Raw genomic sequence first — 17,321 nt, forward strand, 5'->3', positions numbered from 1 at the left:
TTCTCTATTCATTCACTGATTGATGGCAATAAGAGTATTTGATTGTAAACTTCAAGAAGGAGATCTTGTTTTGGACTACAAAGGCCAGGAACAGATGAAATATAGTTTATTCAAGTTTTTTCATTGCCTGCATTTTCTTGTCAACTAAAAAAAGGCTGTAGTCTTAGATCATAAACGATGACAATGAGTGGCTCTGTAAAATTAATTCTGTGTACCCACCATAGGCTATGACAGTGGTTTAAATTAATTGAACCACTTTTTAGAAATAAAAAAAATGTAAGGACTTTCATGATAGAACTTTTTCTTTCACATACTACTGGAAAAAAAATCACAAAAAAGCTATGAATTCATTAAGTTATAAGGGAATTGAATTTCCATACATTTACAAAATGTGTATATGTACTTAGTGGACAGAGTTTGATGCCTGTGTAAATATGAAGCTATTTCATGTAGTACTTCAAGTTTGCCGAGGAAATCATATTCCATGAATTGGGAATCACTGATCTATACGAAGCCGACCCAACATAAAAATAATAATGAGAAATATCTGAAATTGGACAGAATGGAATGTGTGTACATGAATCCATGTGGAAACAGTAAGAGTGCTAATTATTTTTGATTCAAGAATTTCAAACAATTCCAGTAGTCCCTTCTATGTATCCTTCCCAGCTTCTCTTAAAATTTATGCACAGTGCTGTTACAACTGCTAAGAGTGGTTATATCTCCATCAGATGTATTTATATAAATATTTTTTAGTTTTCTTTATTTCATTAAACTAAACTCTGCTAGTCTAATGACTGTATCAGAAAGTCACAATGTCATTTTGGTAAACTAAATTGTTGGCAGAAACTAAAGGAGGAAAGCAATGAATAGGGAGCAACAGAAAGCAATGAACTAAAAGAGGACTAGAGAGTAAAGATATGAAGAATATAAAACTACTAAGAGATTATAAATCTAGTGTTCTCTTTTCTACTTTCAACTTGCTAATAACACATAGAGATATTATCTTAGATTCTTTTTATTAATACTAACTAATGACATTTCTGATAGCTATACTTAATTCTTACTTTAACTTTTATTACAATTATCACATGAAACGTTGTTGTAGAGTTTTCTAGGAATTATGCCCCTTTGGAATGGCTGACATAAATATAACTAAGACAGTCATAAGGCTCTATAATATAGAGCTAATTATTTGACTTAGGAGGGAAAGGATGTCAAATATATCATGTAAAATTATAAAATGGAAGATGACTGATGAAGAGAGTCGAAGATATTACAGACTGGATAACAGAGGCAAACACCATGAGGATGCTTAAAAAAGGCATCTTAAAATTTTTTTAAAAGCAACATATTACTACATACTACCAGAGGGCTAAAGTTAAAAAGAATGACAATACCAAGTACTGGTGAGGATGTGGAGCAACTGGAACATTGCTGGTGGAAATGCAAAATGGTTCAGCCATTTTGGAAAAACAGCTTGGCAGTTTCTCACTCACCACATGACCCAACAACTACGATCACAGGAATTTACCCAAGAGAAATGAAATCACCTATCCCCACAAAAACTTGCACACCAATATTCATAGCAGGATTATTCATAATAGTCCAAACTGAAAACAACCCAAAAGTCCATAAATTTGTGAATAAAGAAATTATGATACATCCATACTATTGACACTACTCAGCAATAAAAAGGAATAAAACATTAATACACCAGCAACATTCTGCTAGTTAAAAGAAGTCAAACACAAAAGACTACATGTTGTATGATTCTACTGATATGAAATTCTACAAGAGGGACAACTGTAGTGACAAAAAGTGAATCAGTGTCTTCCAAGGACCAAGGGGAGAGGATCAACTACAAAGAGGCACAAGGAAGCTTTTAAGAGTGATATTCTTTACATCACTGTAAATAATTACTAAAGTTAATCAAAATGTACACCTAAAACTGGTGAATATTTTTGCATGTAAATTATGCCTCAATAAAATAATTTTGATTGATTGTTAAAAATATTGCTAAATACAGTTTTATTACTAAAAGTATTATTAAAAATAAAAAAGTAAACAGACTTAACAGATAGTAAATTGTTGACATAATCGAACAGAAAAAATTACTTCATGATAGATTTTTAATGGTATATGTTTAGTGAGCTACAGATAAAAAGAAATGCAAAAAAAAAAATCTTAAACTGTATCCAGTAATCTTACTGTCAATATAGTAGGGCAAAGCAAATAGGAAATTATGTCCATTTCCTTGGAAATAAGATTTTTAGCCTAAAGGAAATAATAAAATCAAAGAAGCAGAATCTCATAATCTTAAATTTGAATTAAAAATATCAATACAGGGCTTCCCTGGTGGCACAGTGGTCGTGAGTCCGCCTGCCGATGCAGGGGACACGGGTTCGTGCCCCGGTCCGGGAAGATCCCACATGCCGTGGAGCGGCTGGGCCCATGAGCCGTGGCCGCTGAGCCTGCGCGTCCGGAGCCTGTGCTCCGCAACGGGAGAGGCCACAACAGTGAGAGGCCTGCGTACCGCAAAAAAAAAAAAAAAAAAAACAACAATATAAATTCTTGATTTATGTTTTTCTTTCTAAGAAATATATATCTTTTAGCTCTATCCTCTGAAAAGGCCCAAAGCTATGATAACCTGTTAGCAATGAACATCCACAGCACCCAGATTATTCCCACCAAAGGGATTCATGGCTCTTTGGAAAAATGGTTGATTTCAGGTTTGGGACAGAAAATGTATAAGTTGAGTCTGGGGCATCTTTTAGAGGCAGAAAGTAATCAGGCTACAAAAGAATAATGAGTTTATACCAAAATGATACAAGATCCATTTGAAGGGACTACCACTGGGCAAACACGGGACAATTTGAGCTTCAAAAAGAATTATGATTGCAATAAATTAAAATACAGAGATACAAAAATCTTTTAGTTCACACTGATATTGACAGGAAAACTCATTATTCTGAAACTTGATTAAGTAATGGAAAAGAATAAAGTATTTCTCCTGCCCTTCATGTACAAACTATATTTTACAGTAGCCAAATATTAGGACAAAATTCCTCTTTAAAGAAGAATCCTTGCTAATTAATATGGAATAAATAAAATAACTAGAAAAAAAATCAGTGTTTTGCAACTTCTACTGAAAATAATGAATCTAGGTAATGATCATTTAAAACCAGTCCTGAAAGACTGTATAACAGATGTACCAGGCAATCAAAATCACTGAAAATGTAACAACCAAACATTATGTGCCTCTTGATGTGAGGCAATAATATTTAGCATTGCCTGTGAAGTATTTCTGTCTATACTCCTAAAACTGAACTTCAGTATTAGTAAACCTCTAGATCTAACTTAAGAGTTTACAGAAAAAAACGGTGGACAGAGGAACAACTTAAATGACACCAGAAAGAAGAGGTCTATGAAATCCAGAATGTGGGACACTCTACAGGAAAACATGTAAGTGGCATGAAAAAAGGAGTGAAGGGTTGACTATTATAGACTAAGACTTAACAGCCATGTCAACCAAAGCAACTGCAAACCAACTATAAAAATACATTTTTGAGACAATCAGGGAAATGTGAACATCGACAACGTATTAAATATTAGGAAATAATTTTATTAATATTTATTTTGATATAGATGATAAAGATATTCTGGTTATTTTTTAAAAAGTCATTTCTGTTAGAGATCAATACTAAAGTATTTATGGGTGAAATGATACAAAGTATGGGATTTTCTTTAAAGGTATTACAGCCAAAAAAAAAAAAATTAAAAAAAAAAAGATGGGGGAGGGATAGAGATAAATAAGATATTAGGAAAGTGCTAACAATTTTTGAAGCTGGGTGATGGGTACTTCTATCTATTTGAAAATTCTTAAATAAAAAAAATTCACATTTCAATTTACAAAATTTTTAAAGAACACTAATTGTGGTTTAATCCTGCACTACTATAGGAAATTCTACATATTTTATAACATGTCAAATAATGTAAATATATATTTAATGTAATCTATATACCTATTTATAGATCTCATGTCTATCATCTAGATTAAAGGGATAAAAAAATTATCTAGAAGGATGGGAAGACAGAATATCAATATTAGTGATTTAGAAAACTTACTTGTAGCAAGCAATTGAACAATTCATTAAACAGGGATATTAACCAAAACATTCAGCTTAATATATTGAAATAAATTTTCCCTACCACAAAGTATATACTTAAAAAATAACTGAAAAACTTCTTTTAAATCATAAAGTCTACAAAAACTCACGTTTTGAAGAAGTTGCTCAAACCAGTCATAGCCAGTATCTCTGCATGCTGCAACCTAAGGGGAGAAATGGTGAAGCTATCAAAGTTAGAAATTTACTTTAAAATATACTTTTGCTATGCTGTAGCCTCAAGTATATAAATATCCAAAGTTCTAAATTAAAAAAATTATTTTTAGAGTAAACTATTTTTTCAGTGAGCCAATAATTCACCATGTTAAAGAACTTTATTCTAAAAATATCTTAGAAGACATTCAAGAAATTAATGTATTGAAATTTTAAAAATGGTATACATTCTGAACAGTATTATTGAATCACATACTATCAGAAAAATCTGTAAGGTCTAAAAACAATAAAAATGGAAATGTTTGCTTCTTATTTTCCTTCTAGATAGAAGATTTAAAGACATTAGTGAAACAGAGTTGATCATGTAATCCATAATATAAAATTTCTTATGTTCAAAACATGAACAGTATTCTGGGTCAAGAAAAATTGAGGCTTATGTGTATAATTAAACATAATGAAACTAATCTTAATTCATGTTTTCTGAAAAAGGTAGAAATTACTATCTCATTTCAGGTTGCCATCCATGGGTTATTGTTATCTTTTTACCCACTTCTCCTTTCCCTTTCAGTTTTCAATTATTGGAAGAATCTGGAGAATTTTAATATCAGCGCTTAACTCAGTGGATGCCAACAAGTGGGGCTAGGTGAAAACAACACTCTCATCTTATTTGCATCCCTTGAGTACATCCAGAAATATAAAGGAAGGGATGCAGTAGAGAATAACCAAATATCTTGTCATTGTCTCTCCCTTTGTAAGACAAGGCAGACCTCAATGAGGTTTGCATCCACAGGGACCACCCTTGTTCCAGTCCTTCTTACCACATCAGTGATATTTAAAATTTTCCTTGTCATTGCTTCTTTGTCATTGTGTGGAGTTGGAGTAAACCAGAGTTTTTGGAATGTTTCATTTACTAATTTCTAGAAGAAAGAAAAATTTCAAACTAAGTAACTACAATGAATGTGGCAAAATTCTTAACCCCCAATTCTCATTAAAGCCCAAAACAGAACTATTAAAAAAAAAAACAACCTATAAATAACTAAACAAAACACAAATTACCAGAAACTACTGGTATGACATCCTCAGTTTTTTTTTTAAATCAGCAATTAACTTACAAAAATTATAATATTTTTCAACTTGGCAATGATTTTAAATGGGTAATACGATGCCTAGTATAGAACTTCTGGAGAGTACACATTCAAATGCTTTTAATCAAACTAAAAACACACTTTTTCTACTTTTGGGGGAGAAGTTGTTAAAAAACAAAAGAAAAAACCCCCAAAAGAAATATAGGGACAATCATACATACGTAAATTCACTAATGAACTCAGGATTAAACTTTCAACAAAGTATTTACTAATTTAGAAAACCAAGCATATACCATTTGAAAATCAAAATAAATTTAACTTGATAATAAACTACCTATATACAATGCAATCTCTACAATGATATTAAATATTGTAATTGCTAAATTGGTTAAGATCAGATCTTATTAATTAATGCAAGATCTAGAAATAAAAATATATAAGTATGTCTTTTTCTTGAATTTATAATCTAAAATGATTCACTTTAAAGTATATATATGTAAACTAACAAAATTTATATAAAATAAACATTTAAATTATTTAAAACATTAGTTAAAAAATGAAATTTAAAGTAGTCAACATTTTTATCTCACCTTAATACCCTCTTCATCATTCACTCTGCGAATCATTTTTACACACATTTCTGTAATTTTTGGAAATGTTGGTTGTTCAATACAGATGTCTCTTAGAATCTTTATTACCCTTTTTCTGACACTGATACCAGTATCCTAGGAATAGAAAGGTATTTTAAACATCAGAAAAATTGAGATGCTTAGGTGTGGGAAATTTGGTAAAATGAAATCAGAAAATACCAACAAGCAGTATATACACTATTTATTAACATGATAAACATGGTCTATATATTTCCTTTTTATATGCTCTTTTATTAATGTTACTATAAATTTAAGTTATTTTATTATGTTGTCTTTGCTTTTAAAATATATCTAATACATGGAAAAATACGAAATGGCACTGAACACAAGACTAGAGTATAAGCTTGCCAAAATTAAATGGGATAACAAACATGGAACTTTTAGGACAGTGTCTGGCGCTTAAACAGCATATGAAGTATATTTAACAAAAATGTTTAACCTAACTCTTTCAAACCATTGTCACTATATTATGATTTATAGTAAATATAAGAAACAAAGGAACAGATTAAATGAAAAAAACCATGAGGAAATAACAATACTGGCTTGGCCATTTTATTTTATTTTTATTTATTTATTTTTTAATGATATTTTCCTTTTTTTAAAAGATTTTTTGATGTGGAACATTTTTAAATTCCTTATTGAATTTGTTACAATATTGTTTCTGTTTTATCTTTTGGTTTTTTGGCCCCAAGGCATGTGGGATCTTAGCTCCCTGAACAGGGATGGAACTTGCACCCCTGCATTGGAAGGCAAAGTCATAACCACTGGACTGCCAGCGAAGTCTCTGGCTTGGCCTTTTTTAATTAGTCAATGTCATGGTGGATATGTGTAAAAAAGAGCTAGAGAATACTCTACATAAAATAGAGATGAGGGACTTCCCTTGTGGTGCACTGGTTAAGAATCCGCTTGCCAAAGCAAGGGACACAGGTTCAAGCCCTGGTCCAGTAAGATCCCACATGCTGTGGAGCAACTAAGCCCATGTGCCACAACTACTGAACCTGTGCTCTAGAGCCCGCGAGCCACAACTACCGAGCCTGCGTGCTGCAGCTACTAAAGCCCGTGTGCCTAGAGCCCATGCTCTGCAACAAGAGAAGCCACTGCAATGAGAAGCCCACGCACCGCAATGAAAAGTAGCCCACGCTTGCCACAACTAGAAAAAGCCTGTGTGTAGCAACGAAGACCCAACTCAGCCAAAAATAAATAAATAAATTTATATATTAAAAAAAATAGAGGTGAAATATTGTGGTGGATACTTGGCTGTTCATTGTAATATTTTTCTTTAACTTTACAAGTTTTCATAATTAAAGCATTTTTAAAATAAATAAAAAGCATTGAACAGTTATTCTGTAAAATTATTTCCATTATGCAATTTAGCAATTGTGAAAATATTTTAGGATACATTACTAAGGTAGACACTGTCAGAGTTCATTATATCTGAAAATCCTGAGGAGTTTGTCTTTCACTCTTGAAAAGAGTGAGGCACTAAAATGGAAAAAATTCTTCCACTCTTTCCTTAAAATTCTTTGTTTCCATCAAGATTTTATGCTAGTTGAAGATGAAATTATCTGTAACTCTCAGTCCCACTGTATTCTAATGCTGGGCTAAAGGTGATAAAATAAACTCTTATCATTTCAGAAATACCTAATCCTGTACCTATGCATCTCTGTTGAGTTACAGAAGAAATCAATATGTCCGCAGTGGGTGGTATGAAAATTCTACAGATATTTTGTAATGCCAGTGTTTCATTTTTTCATTCTTTCATTTTCCAGGGAAATACTTCAGGGCCAGAGAATTCAATGACATAGAAGAAAAGAATATCTTAGAATAGTGTTTCTTAAGTTTGGTCTTAAGACTCCAATGACTTTCTTGTTTAACTTGCAGGTATCTGAGCTTGTCATAATTCAGCTTTCAGGAAACATGCGAATATACATAATGGCCAAAAATACTGTCAGACACCAAAGTTCTATACCTAGTTCTCACTGAAACAATTCTTCCTGTTTATATATGTACATATATAATTACTCTAGATTCCTGTCCAAAATATTTAACTATGCCATGTAGCTCCTATCATTTACTCATTGTAAACTGGCATAATCAAAAGGCAAGAGTAACTGTAAAAAGGAATCCAATTTTTGCCGATGATTTGTTTTACAATATTGAGCAGCCCTCCTCTTGAAATATGTCCTTCTTTAGAAAGCTGCTATAGTTTACAGATTAGGTAATATAAATACATAATTGATATCTACATTTCTAGCTTAACATTTTTAAAAAGTGACATTAGGAAGGCAAAATTATACTCATAAATTACAATAAAAATGACATAACAAACATACCAATATTCTTTCAATCAGCATATCATAATACTGCTCAGCAAGCTGAGGTCGACAAAGGACAAATCGACCTAGTAATTCTACTGCTGCTTCTCTGACACTAGTGGAGTTATCCATCAATCGTCCATGAACTCCTCGCTGCATATCCAGCTAAAGAAAAATAAAGAAAACGTAATTTATACTAAGTAGAACGAATATTTTAATTTGAATAGAAAACTCAAATAAAAAGAATCATCTGTGCTCCTCTTTACCCTTGCTAGAATACTGGGGTCTACAGCAACAACCTCAGATAAACACTTCATGGCTTTTGTTCGAACGGCAATTGCATTTTCACCAAGAACTCGAAGGATCTGCCAAGCAAATATTGACATTTTCATCAATTTTAGAACACATAACATTTAACAAAATATAGAAAGAAAACATGCAAAAAAATTAAAATAAATATCATACTCACTTTCCTTTAATTTTTATATAAGTGAGTAAAAGATCTGTTATCTTACTGATCCAAAGCTTTAACTTAAAACATGGTATGGCATTCTATGCTTTAGGGACTTTCCTTTATCCTGGCATTCTCAATTAAACCTGTTTTTTTATTGCTATGCTTCATCTGCAAGAACCTGTAGCCCCACTGAAACCTTCCTATCTGTAACTTTAATCAAGGATATTTAGTATCATTTAAATAATAACTTGGAATTGAATATTTTTATAACATCAATCACTCTACCTATATACCATCACTCTACCTGTACCATACAGATACATATCCATTTATCTGTAAAACAAGAATCAATAGGTAAAAGGCATGCAGAACAAAGATATTTTAACAAATATGGAACACAGAAACAAATGTTACTTTCATGATTTTTTAAAGTATCTGTTCTCAACAATGAATAGACATCATACTCAAACGCAAGTAACCAGAATTAGAAAAATCAATTTCATTGTATAAGGAATTCTGGTCCAGTTTACCTGTGTCAAATAAATATCAAAGCTCTGGGCAAACGGCCTCATAGAGGCCAAGTATCGAACAATCAAACAAGCATCATCATAGTCCACAGTATCAGAGTTCATCCTGCAACAAAAAGTCATTAAATTTTAATTTATTTAATTTTTTTGTAAAGTAGGTAAATAGATATCAAAGAGATAACTGAAAAAGTAAAGATGTTTTCTCTTTGGATCTTACTTTAATGTGCTGAACTGAGAAGGTGTGGTTTTGATAATGCTCCTAAGAAACTTTTTCCGATTTTCAGCTCGATGCATAATTTGACCAGTTGTCTCAACTTCCTTTGCGTGATGTGTTCCTTCAGATGATTCTTCATCTTTTTGTGATTTCATCGCCTTTTCTGTTTCCAGAGTTGTATCACGGAACCACTGGGCTATATAGAATTTACGAGAAAACTGGAAAGAAATTTGGTGAGATTTGAGTTTGATGAAATTAGTAACAAAATTTCCAACCTACTGATAAAGTGTTCACAATCAGGAATACAAATATCAAGGTTTACTTTAAAAAAACTTCCATCAGATAAAGACAGATTTTAAGAAAGCTAGAACTTTTAGAATATCTAAATGATATAAAACTTATTATTTTACTTTGTCCTAACTGTTATATCAATGACATCAAAAGATAATTTTATAAACACAACTGTATTAAGTCTACAATACTACTATAACTACTTAACTAAGGACGGTATCACACAACGAGTTAGTAAAATTAGAGATGATGGGTCAACTAGAAAAGTTTAGAACACATGGATAAAATGCTGAAGGTAGAAGACTCTATAGTTATTTTCAAAATTTCACCTTACTTCTTCAAGAAATACATAGCCAATTATTATTGAAATATATTAACACTAAGGTACACCTATAATCTGTTCCTTTTAATCTGTTCCTGTTTATTTTTTCACTTTTATTGAGAAATAATGGACGTACATCACTGTATAATCTGTTCCTTTCCACAAAGACTGAAAACCTGCAGTAGCTGGCTGAACAGCTTAGTTATCTCCAACCACTTTAGATGCATATCCCATCAATTAAAAAAAAAATTTAAAAGTGCCCCAATATAGTATATAAATTTTACATATAAACTTCTTTTACTAATATTCTGGATACCTAATATATAAAAAAACAGAATTAAGGATTATAGTTAAAAATAAATATAGATATAAAATTCTAATATTCTTTTTATATGCTAACAGATCATCTCATGCATCACCTGGACAAATGATCTCACTTGGTCTCAAAGATAACCTATGGAAAGATTTCTAAATATTTCCCATGTCACACAATTTTAGTACACTACAATATCTGTACCAGAATTCCATTTAAGACAAATCATTCCATAATCACTCTTTTTCGTTTAGACTATCATGTACCCGTTTTATAAATCAAGATTCCAATACAACTCTCCTCTTCACAACACTTCTCAATTTTCTTACAGACCAAGTTTGAAACAAACATGTAAACTCTCCAATAAAAAGGGAGAATAGAATCCTACCACTAGTGAAGGATCAGTCTCAGTGTTTTCATCCAAGTAATCAAGCAATGCTTTTTGCAACTGTTGGATTTCATCTTCTCCTCCTGAAACCTACAAAATAAACCAAGTAGTAACGAAAAACATATTACTAATGTTTTTTAACAAATCATCCAGTTGCACATACAAATCTGAGGGAAAAATCTGATAAATGATAAAAATATAAGTATAGGAAGAAACAGAAGAATACTATTTTTGAAAAACGTTATATATCGATAGCTGAAGTGTACTAAGAGCTGAGGTTAACCTTTATTTTTATGAACTACATGTTAACTTTCTTTAAAGAAGCTCGTAAGTAGCTGACATAATAATTATTAGAACAACATGTATGTAAATCTTCAGAGGTAGGAAGGTCTAGCACTGGTTTTCTGTTTGGTAAGAGATAATTCCAAACTTTTAATCTAGTAAATGGAAACTAATTATTGCCTGAATTATTATGTGTTACAGGTGTCTTTGGGATATTATTTTAAAAAAACATTCTGAAAGGGAAATATTTTTATTTGCAATTAACATAAAATAGTACTTTATTTCATGTAGGATATTAAATATACAGTAGGTATATTTGAGCTGTGCATTTGATCTAGAATCAGAAAGGGACTGAGTCTTTGGTTCTGTCAAGAACAATACAGAAGGAGAAATTAACTCTGAGTTGACATTAATGTCTATAGCTTATTTTCTGGTTTACCATGTGAAATGCCAAATATATGGTTAAGAATATATCTAAGTAGAAAACAAAGATTAGAATAACCTATGTTCTTGGAGTATAGTGAAATGGATACATTCAGAAATTAGTCATAGAACTGTAAACTAGTACACTGTAAAGTTCCAAAAGCTTTTCGGAAGTCTGTCAAGAGTCATAAAAATATTTACCAAGGATCACTCCCCTCAAGTTTTACAGTGTACAGTACATGGTCGTATGTGGCAAATAAGAGGTCCTAGGTCTACTCTCAGAAATACTGAAAATCACCTAGTTACCATTCTTCAATGAAAGGAATCAGCAATACTTGGAGAAATGGCTGATTCCAGGGCTGGCACAAGGAAAGTAAAAGATGAGTCTGAAACATCTTGGGCCACAAAGTCCTCAAGGAAAGATGGGAAGATATCAAAAAGATACAAAAGGCAGTTTAAAGGGGCTCCCACTGGTCAAATCTAGTTCAATTTGAGTGCTACAATAATGACAGCAACAAATGATAATCTATCAAATACAACAGGAATGGTAATATTCCATTAAATGGTAGTATTATATTAATGGTAATTTCTTGCTTTTCATAGCTGTACTGTGGATATTTAAGTGAGAGTTCTTGTTCGTAGAAAACATACACAAAGCAGTGGTTCTCAAACTTCAGCATTCAACAGAATCACCTGGAGGGTCTGTTAAACCAGACTGCTTGTCCCCACCACCAGAGCTTCTGATTCAGTAGTTCCAGAGAGAGTCCTGAGAATTTGCATTTCTAACAAGTTCCTAGGTGATGTAAAAGTTGGTGCTGCTTGTCCAGGGAATCACACTTTGAAATTCAGGGGTCATGGGGGCATCCTGTCTGCTCAAAATGGTTCAGAAGAAAATAAAAATGCATATACAGATACATATGCGTGTGTATTTTGAAAAAGAATGATAAAGCAAATGTCAACCAGTAAGGGATCTGGGTGAAAGATTAATGGGAACTTTTTGTACTAGTCTTAAAACTTTTCTGTAAGTTTAAAATTATTTCAAAATACAAAGTATAGTAACAAGAAAAAAAAATTAGAGGCATTTGTCATGGCCAGCAATGGATATGGTTATGGACATTAAAAAAAGAAAAAAGAGTAGAAAGAAAATGAAAACATTGTGCATGGTATGATTAGAGATTATTTACCTATCAATTTTCTTAAGTAACTTTTAGTATTACTACCATCTCATCCATAGTTTAAAAAAAAAAAAAAGGTATTGTTAAACCAAATAGAAAAAATAGCATCATACATTCATAACAGTAGTTCACAAAAAGAAAGTAAATTAAGGATTATATAAATCATCTGAAAGTTCCTATTACACATAATTCACCCTACGGTATAAATTTTCTCAGTGGAGCTTTTGAAAAAGCCCATTTTTAGGAGTAACATTTTATTCTGAATCTACAAAATAAAATGCAACACTAACAGAAGAATATCTAAAAAAAGTACTTAACTATTACTTATCCCCCAAATTCAAATTCTTTATCTCAATACCTGTTTTAAAATTCGTTCTATAGACCCTTGATCCATTTTGCTTGTAACAGCATCTTTCCTCAGTCGTGCAGCAACAGTTCCAAGGTAATCAAGAGATGCCACTCTTAAAGCCATCTCTGTTGACTTGTTACTGAATTGATGAACCTACACATGAAAAATAATTTTCTTTTAATTTAACCGATTTATACTATTTTTAATAGAACTTATAAGTACCAAATCTATGTTGTATTATTTGAAAGTTAAACACTTTTTTCCCCTGTGATATTGTTCCACAAAGTAATTTTTTAAAAAAATTTTATTTTTTTGGTTTCACCCCAGAGCGTATGGGATCTTAGTTCCCTGACCAGGGACTGAACCCAGGCCATGGCAGTGAAAGCCCAGGATCCTAACCACTAGGCCACCAGGAAACTCCCAGTAATTGCCTTTTGAGTTTCTGGAATTTTTAACATTTTCATTAAAAAAAAAAAAAAAAATATATATATATATATATATATATATATAAATAAAAAATTAAACCTTCCTAAGAACACAGTCACTTTCTTTAAATGTAGGCTAAACTCTATAAAATGGGATTATTACTGAGTAAGAATTTGTTAGGCTGGAATTCTGATGCCTATGAAAAATTATCTTGGTTTCAGAATAGTATTAAGTTTTCCAGCTGACAAAAAGTAAGGTCCCAAAAACTTTGTAACAATTGCACAAGTCCAAATGTAGTCTAAAGATAAAAAGAAAAATCACAATAGTATTTCTTTGCATTTCCCTAATACAATATTACATTAGGACTAAAACGTGTCATGTTTTTAGAAATACTCTTAAAGATGACAGAGTTCACATTAATCAGTTTCATGCTTGAAATGAATTAACTACAATAACTTATGACTCAGTGTTGAGATGCTTTTAACTAACAATACCTCCAAACAAAACAAAACAAAACAAAAAACAACAACAAAAAAAAGTTTTTTAAAGCACTGTTATCTTATGTAATGAAATGAAAGCACCGAAAGTCACAACATTTCAAAGTTTCTACGAGGTACTGACAGTATTGTGTACAGTTATGCACATGCAAAAATAGAGATGCAATGGTCATATTTCCTTACACATTTTTAAAGAATTCATCATCTGTGAATCAGAGTACATCCTCATTATGTTGTCTTCTAGTAATCTAATAATCTTTAAATGCTATACTCTTACCAACAGTCTCCCTAACAAACTAAGGAGTAGTTCAGCAGCTGGCCATTCAGGCTTATTGACTGTTGAAAGAAGGTCTTGAACAAAATTTTCAAATAGTGGTCTGTAATCTTCTTCACCTTGCTTACTACCACATCTGTTCAAAGATAAATAATGGAAAGGCTGTGAATTTAGGTGACATGTTCACCAATATGACTAAAACTTTGTTAACTAAGTTTTCCTCTTCTCTCACATCTAAACATGGTATAAGAGAGTACATTAAATAAAATATGGTTTAAAATGAATCTGTTTCTCAATCTTCATTTTTTCCCCCTACTACAGGGAATTCATTTATTGACATTAACATAATTTTCTGGTAAGTGTAACACATTTTAAATAATGACCACTGTTTTTCTATGAGATTACTATAAATTCTTATGAAAGCTAAGGAAACCTCTCTCCCCAAACTTTCCTATTCAATTAGAAAGTTCCAAAATTCACAGAAAAAAAATTATAGAATTTCAATCTAGAACTTTAACTTTGGAAGTTCAACATATGAGCGAGTTTATAAAATTTTAGATTTTTAATATTCTAATTTCCTCATTTTAAAGATAAGGAAATCAGGGGTCAGGGAGATATAGTCAAGGTTCAGATTATGGCAGGAAGTTGGATTAATCTTTTACATAAAATAAATGAACTATTCTCTATATGGCGAAAATAAAAATCAGATTATGTTAATTTTACTCACTTTTTAAGGAAAATGGAAAGGAAGTTTTGGGCTGTTCGCATGGCTGTTTCATAAGAATTGGTAATGACAACATCTTGGTCAACCTAGATTGAGAAAAATGAATTTATACAGATATAAGAAATAACCTACAAGTTATTTCAGTTGCTATTGCCATGTTATTACTGAATATAAGGGCAATACATTTAAATACTAAAAATCTTAACTATTAGATATAAAAAGAGAAGCTACAATTAGCATACTAAATATATTTCAATACTTCATAAAAACTAAATTAAAATATTGATAAGAGTTCATTTTTATTTATTAAAATATGTTAAGAGTGACAAATGTGTTTAACAAATGAAATATCAACAGTTGTTTATCATGATCAGAACAGTTCTGATTGAAAATATCAACACAAAAAGAATTTCAAAAAAAATTCCAAGCTCAAAGTTTATGGAATGCTAGAATACTAAAAAAATTCAACTCCTTCATTATAAATTTAAAGACCAGGATATAAATAGTTAATTCAAAGTTGTGGAAACCCGAAAAGTGAATAAATATATGAAAAAGTTCACTAGTAACCAGAAGAATGCAAAATAAAACATGGTATCATTTCATACTAACCAGACTAGGCAAAATCAAAATGTAAGAATGTAAACTAGAACACCACTTTAGTGAGAAAACTGACAAGTTCCAGTGAAGTTAAAAGTGCATGTACACTATGATTTAATATTCTATTTCTAAGTATATCTAGAGAAACTTTTGCTTCAAGTTGTTGTATGTCATATATGATGTGTTTAACCTAAATCAAAAAGAATCTAGCATTAGTTACATGTATTAAAAACAATGGTGAGTGAAAAAATTAGCTGTAAATATGTCACTATATCATTTATGTAAATTAAAAAATTCTGTATCAAATTTATACAGATAAATAAATAAATAAATGGACGAAGATAAACATTCACCAATGGTAAGGAAAAAACTAAAAAGAGAACAGTGAGATTAGGAGAAGGGGAGAACAACAGGGACCTCAACATTTTTGATATTCATTTTATACTTTATTAACCAGTCACTTTATTATTTATTACTATACACACAGCCACGACTATAACAGAATTAGGAAATAAAATTATCCCTCTTTCTTTTGAACTTCTTTGAGGTAAAACTTAAAACTTGGAAAAATTTTAAGTGTTGATGGGTAAGAGCTACAAAACCAAAAGCAAATCTTAGCTATGAGTTATTCAATAGTGAGGGCATAAACTCATTTTCTGCATGAATTTAACATTAATTATATTAACGATTATTTACTGTATGTGATTACAGATACTACATATTATAATTATAATATTATTCACTTTCACATTCAATATCTCACTTGAGTCTTACAACTTGTAATAGTAGGCTTGTTAGGTATTATCATCCCCATTTTATAGCTGAAGAAACAAACTCAGAGTAAAATGATTTGTATGTTTCATGACTGGTGGATATAATAGTCAGGACAAGAACGCAAGTCTCCTAAAACTTAGTTTAATGCTCTACAAGGATCTGCAAGCCCAGTCATGAAGCCCTAATTAAGAACTTCAGTTTTATAAGAATGGCAGAGAATATAGTTGCTTCCTCCTACAAAAATACACAGTTATAAAACTTACAAATGACTCCTTACTTTTTTATTTGAGTCCTCTTCTGAATTAGAGTCCTTCTCTGATGATGGTAAGTGTACCACACACTGAATTAGTTGTAAAACCAGTGCTGTAACCATCTGAATATACATAGGCTCTCCATCCATATCACTACTGTTTAACCTTTAATGGAGAAGAAAATATTTAAATCTTACAGAGTATGAAGAGAATTTCATTTTACATGTCATCTATGATCTGAAAGTTTCAGGATGCTTTCTTTACCAATATTTCTAGGCATTGTCTTTACTGCTTATAATAGTATCCTTAAGTCTAATTATTTCTAACTTCTCAAAAAACCAACTAAATGCCTATGCATAGATAATTAAAATAGTCAAAGGAAAAATGCAGTATTTAATATAAAATTCTATACTTTATATACGTACTGCAGATTGAACAATTATAACAAAAAATATCAATATTTTTCAAAATGATTTTTAAAATGAGAAGTCTTCAGGATTTCCCAATGCCCAGGCATTCTGGTATTCATTTTCTTATTAAAATCTGCTACATAGTCAGCTCCTGATCATATGTTAGAGTATGAGTGACATAGAATATAAAATAATCTATGTTATAGAATATTTTATGACATAGAATATAAAAAATAAAAT

General features: G+C 31.1%; 1 protein-coding gene across 4 annotated transcripts in view; it reads right to left on the reverse strand.

Moving 5' to 3' along the window:
• NIPBL (NIPBL cohesin loading factor) overlaps window positions 1-17,321 on the reverse strand; it is a 191,505-nt gene that overhangs the window by 39,166 nt on the left and 135,018 nt on the right. For all 4 annotated transcript variants that reach the window (XM_027092649.1, XM_027092653.1, XM_027092651.1 and 1 more), the window contains 12 exons: window positions 16,698-16,836; window positions 15,053-15,135; window positions 14,329-14,461; window positions 13,138-13,281; window positions 10,900-10,989; window positions 9,589-9,803; window positions 9,375-9,477; window positions 8,657-8,755; window positions 8,409-8,555; window positions 6,016-6,150; window positions 5,159-5,257; window positions 4,280-4,333 (listed from right to left, as the gene is read on the reverse strand). In XM_027092649.1, coding sequence (XP_026948450.1) covers window positions 4,280-4,333; window positions 5,159-5,257; window positions 6,016-6,150; window positions 8,409-8,555; window positions 8,657-8,755; window positions 9,375-9,477; window positions 9,589-9,803; window positions 10,900-10,989; window positions 13,138-13,281; window positions 14,329-14,461; window positions 15,053-15,135; window positions 16,698-16,836 — 1,441 coding nt within the window. The remainder of the gene's footprint in view (window positions 1-4,279; window positions 4,334-5,158; window positions 5,258-6,015; window positions 6,151-8,408; window positions 8,556-8,656; window positions 8,756-9,374; window positions 9,478-9,588; window positions 9,804-10,899; window positions 10,990-13,137; window positions 13,282-14,328; window positions 14,462-15,052; window positions 15,136-16,697; window positions 16,837-17,321) is intronic.

This window comes from Aethalodelphis obliquidens, unplaced genomic scaffold, assembly GCF_003676395.1.
Source record: "Aethalodelphis obliquidens isolate GAN/ISIS:26980383/991018 unplaced genomic scaffold, ASM367639v1 scaffold80, whole genome shotgun sequence".
NCBI classification, from domain to species: Eukaryota; Metazoa; Chordata; class Mammalia; order Artiodactyla; family Delphinidae; genus Aethalodelphis; species Aethalodelphis obliquidens.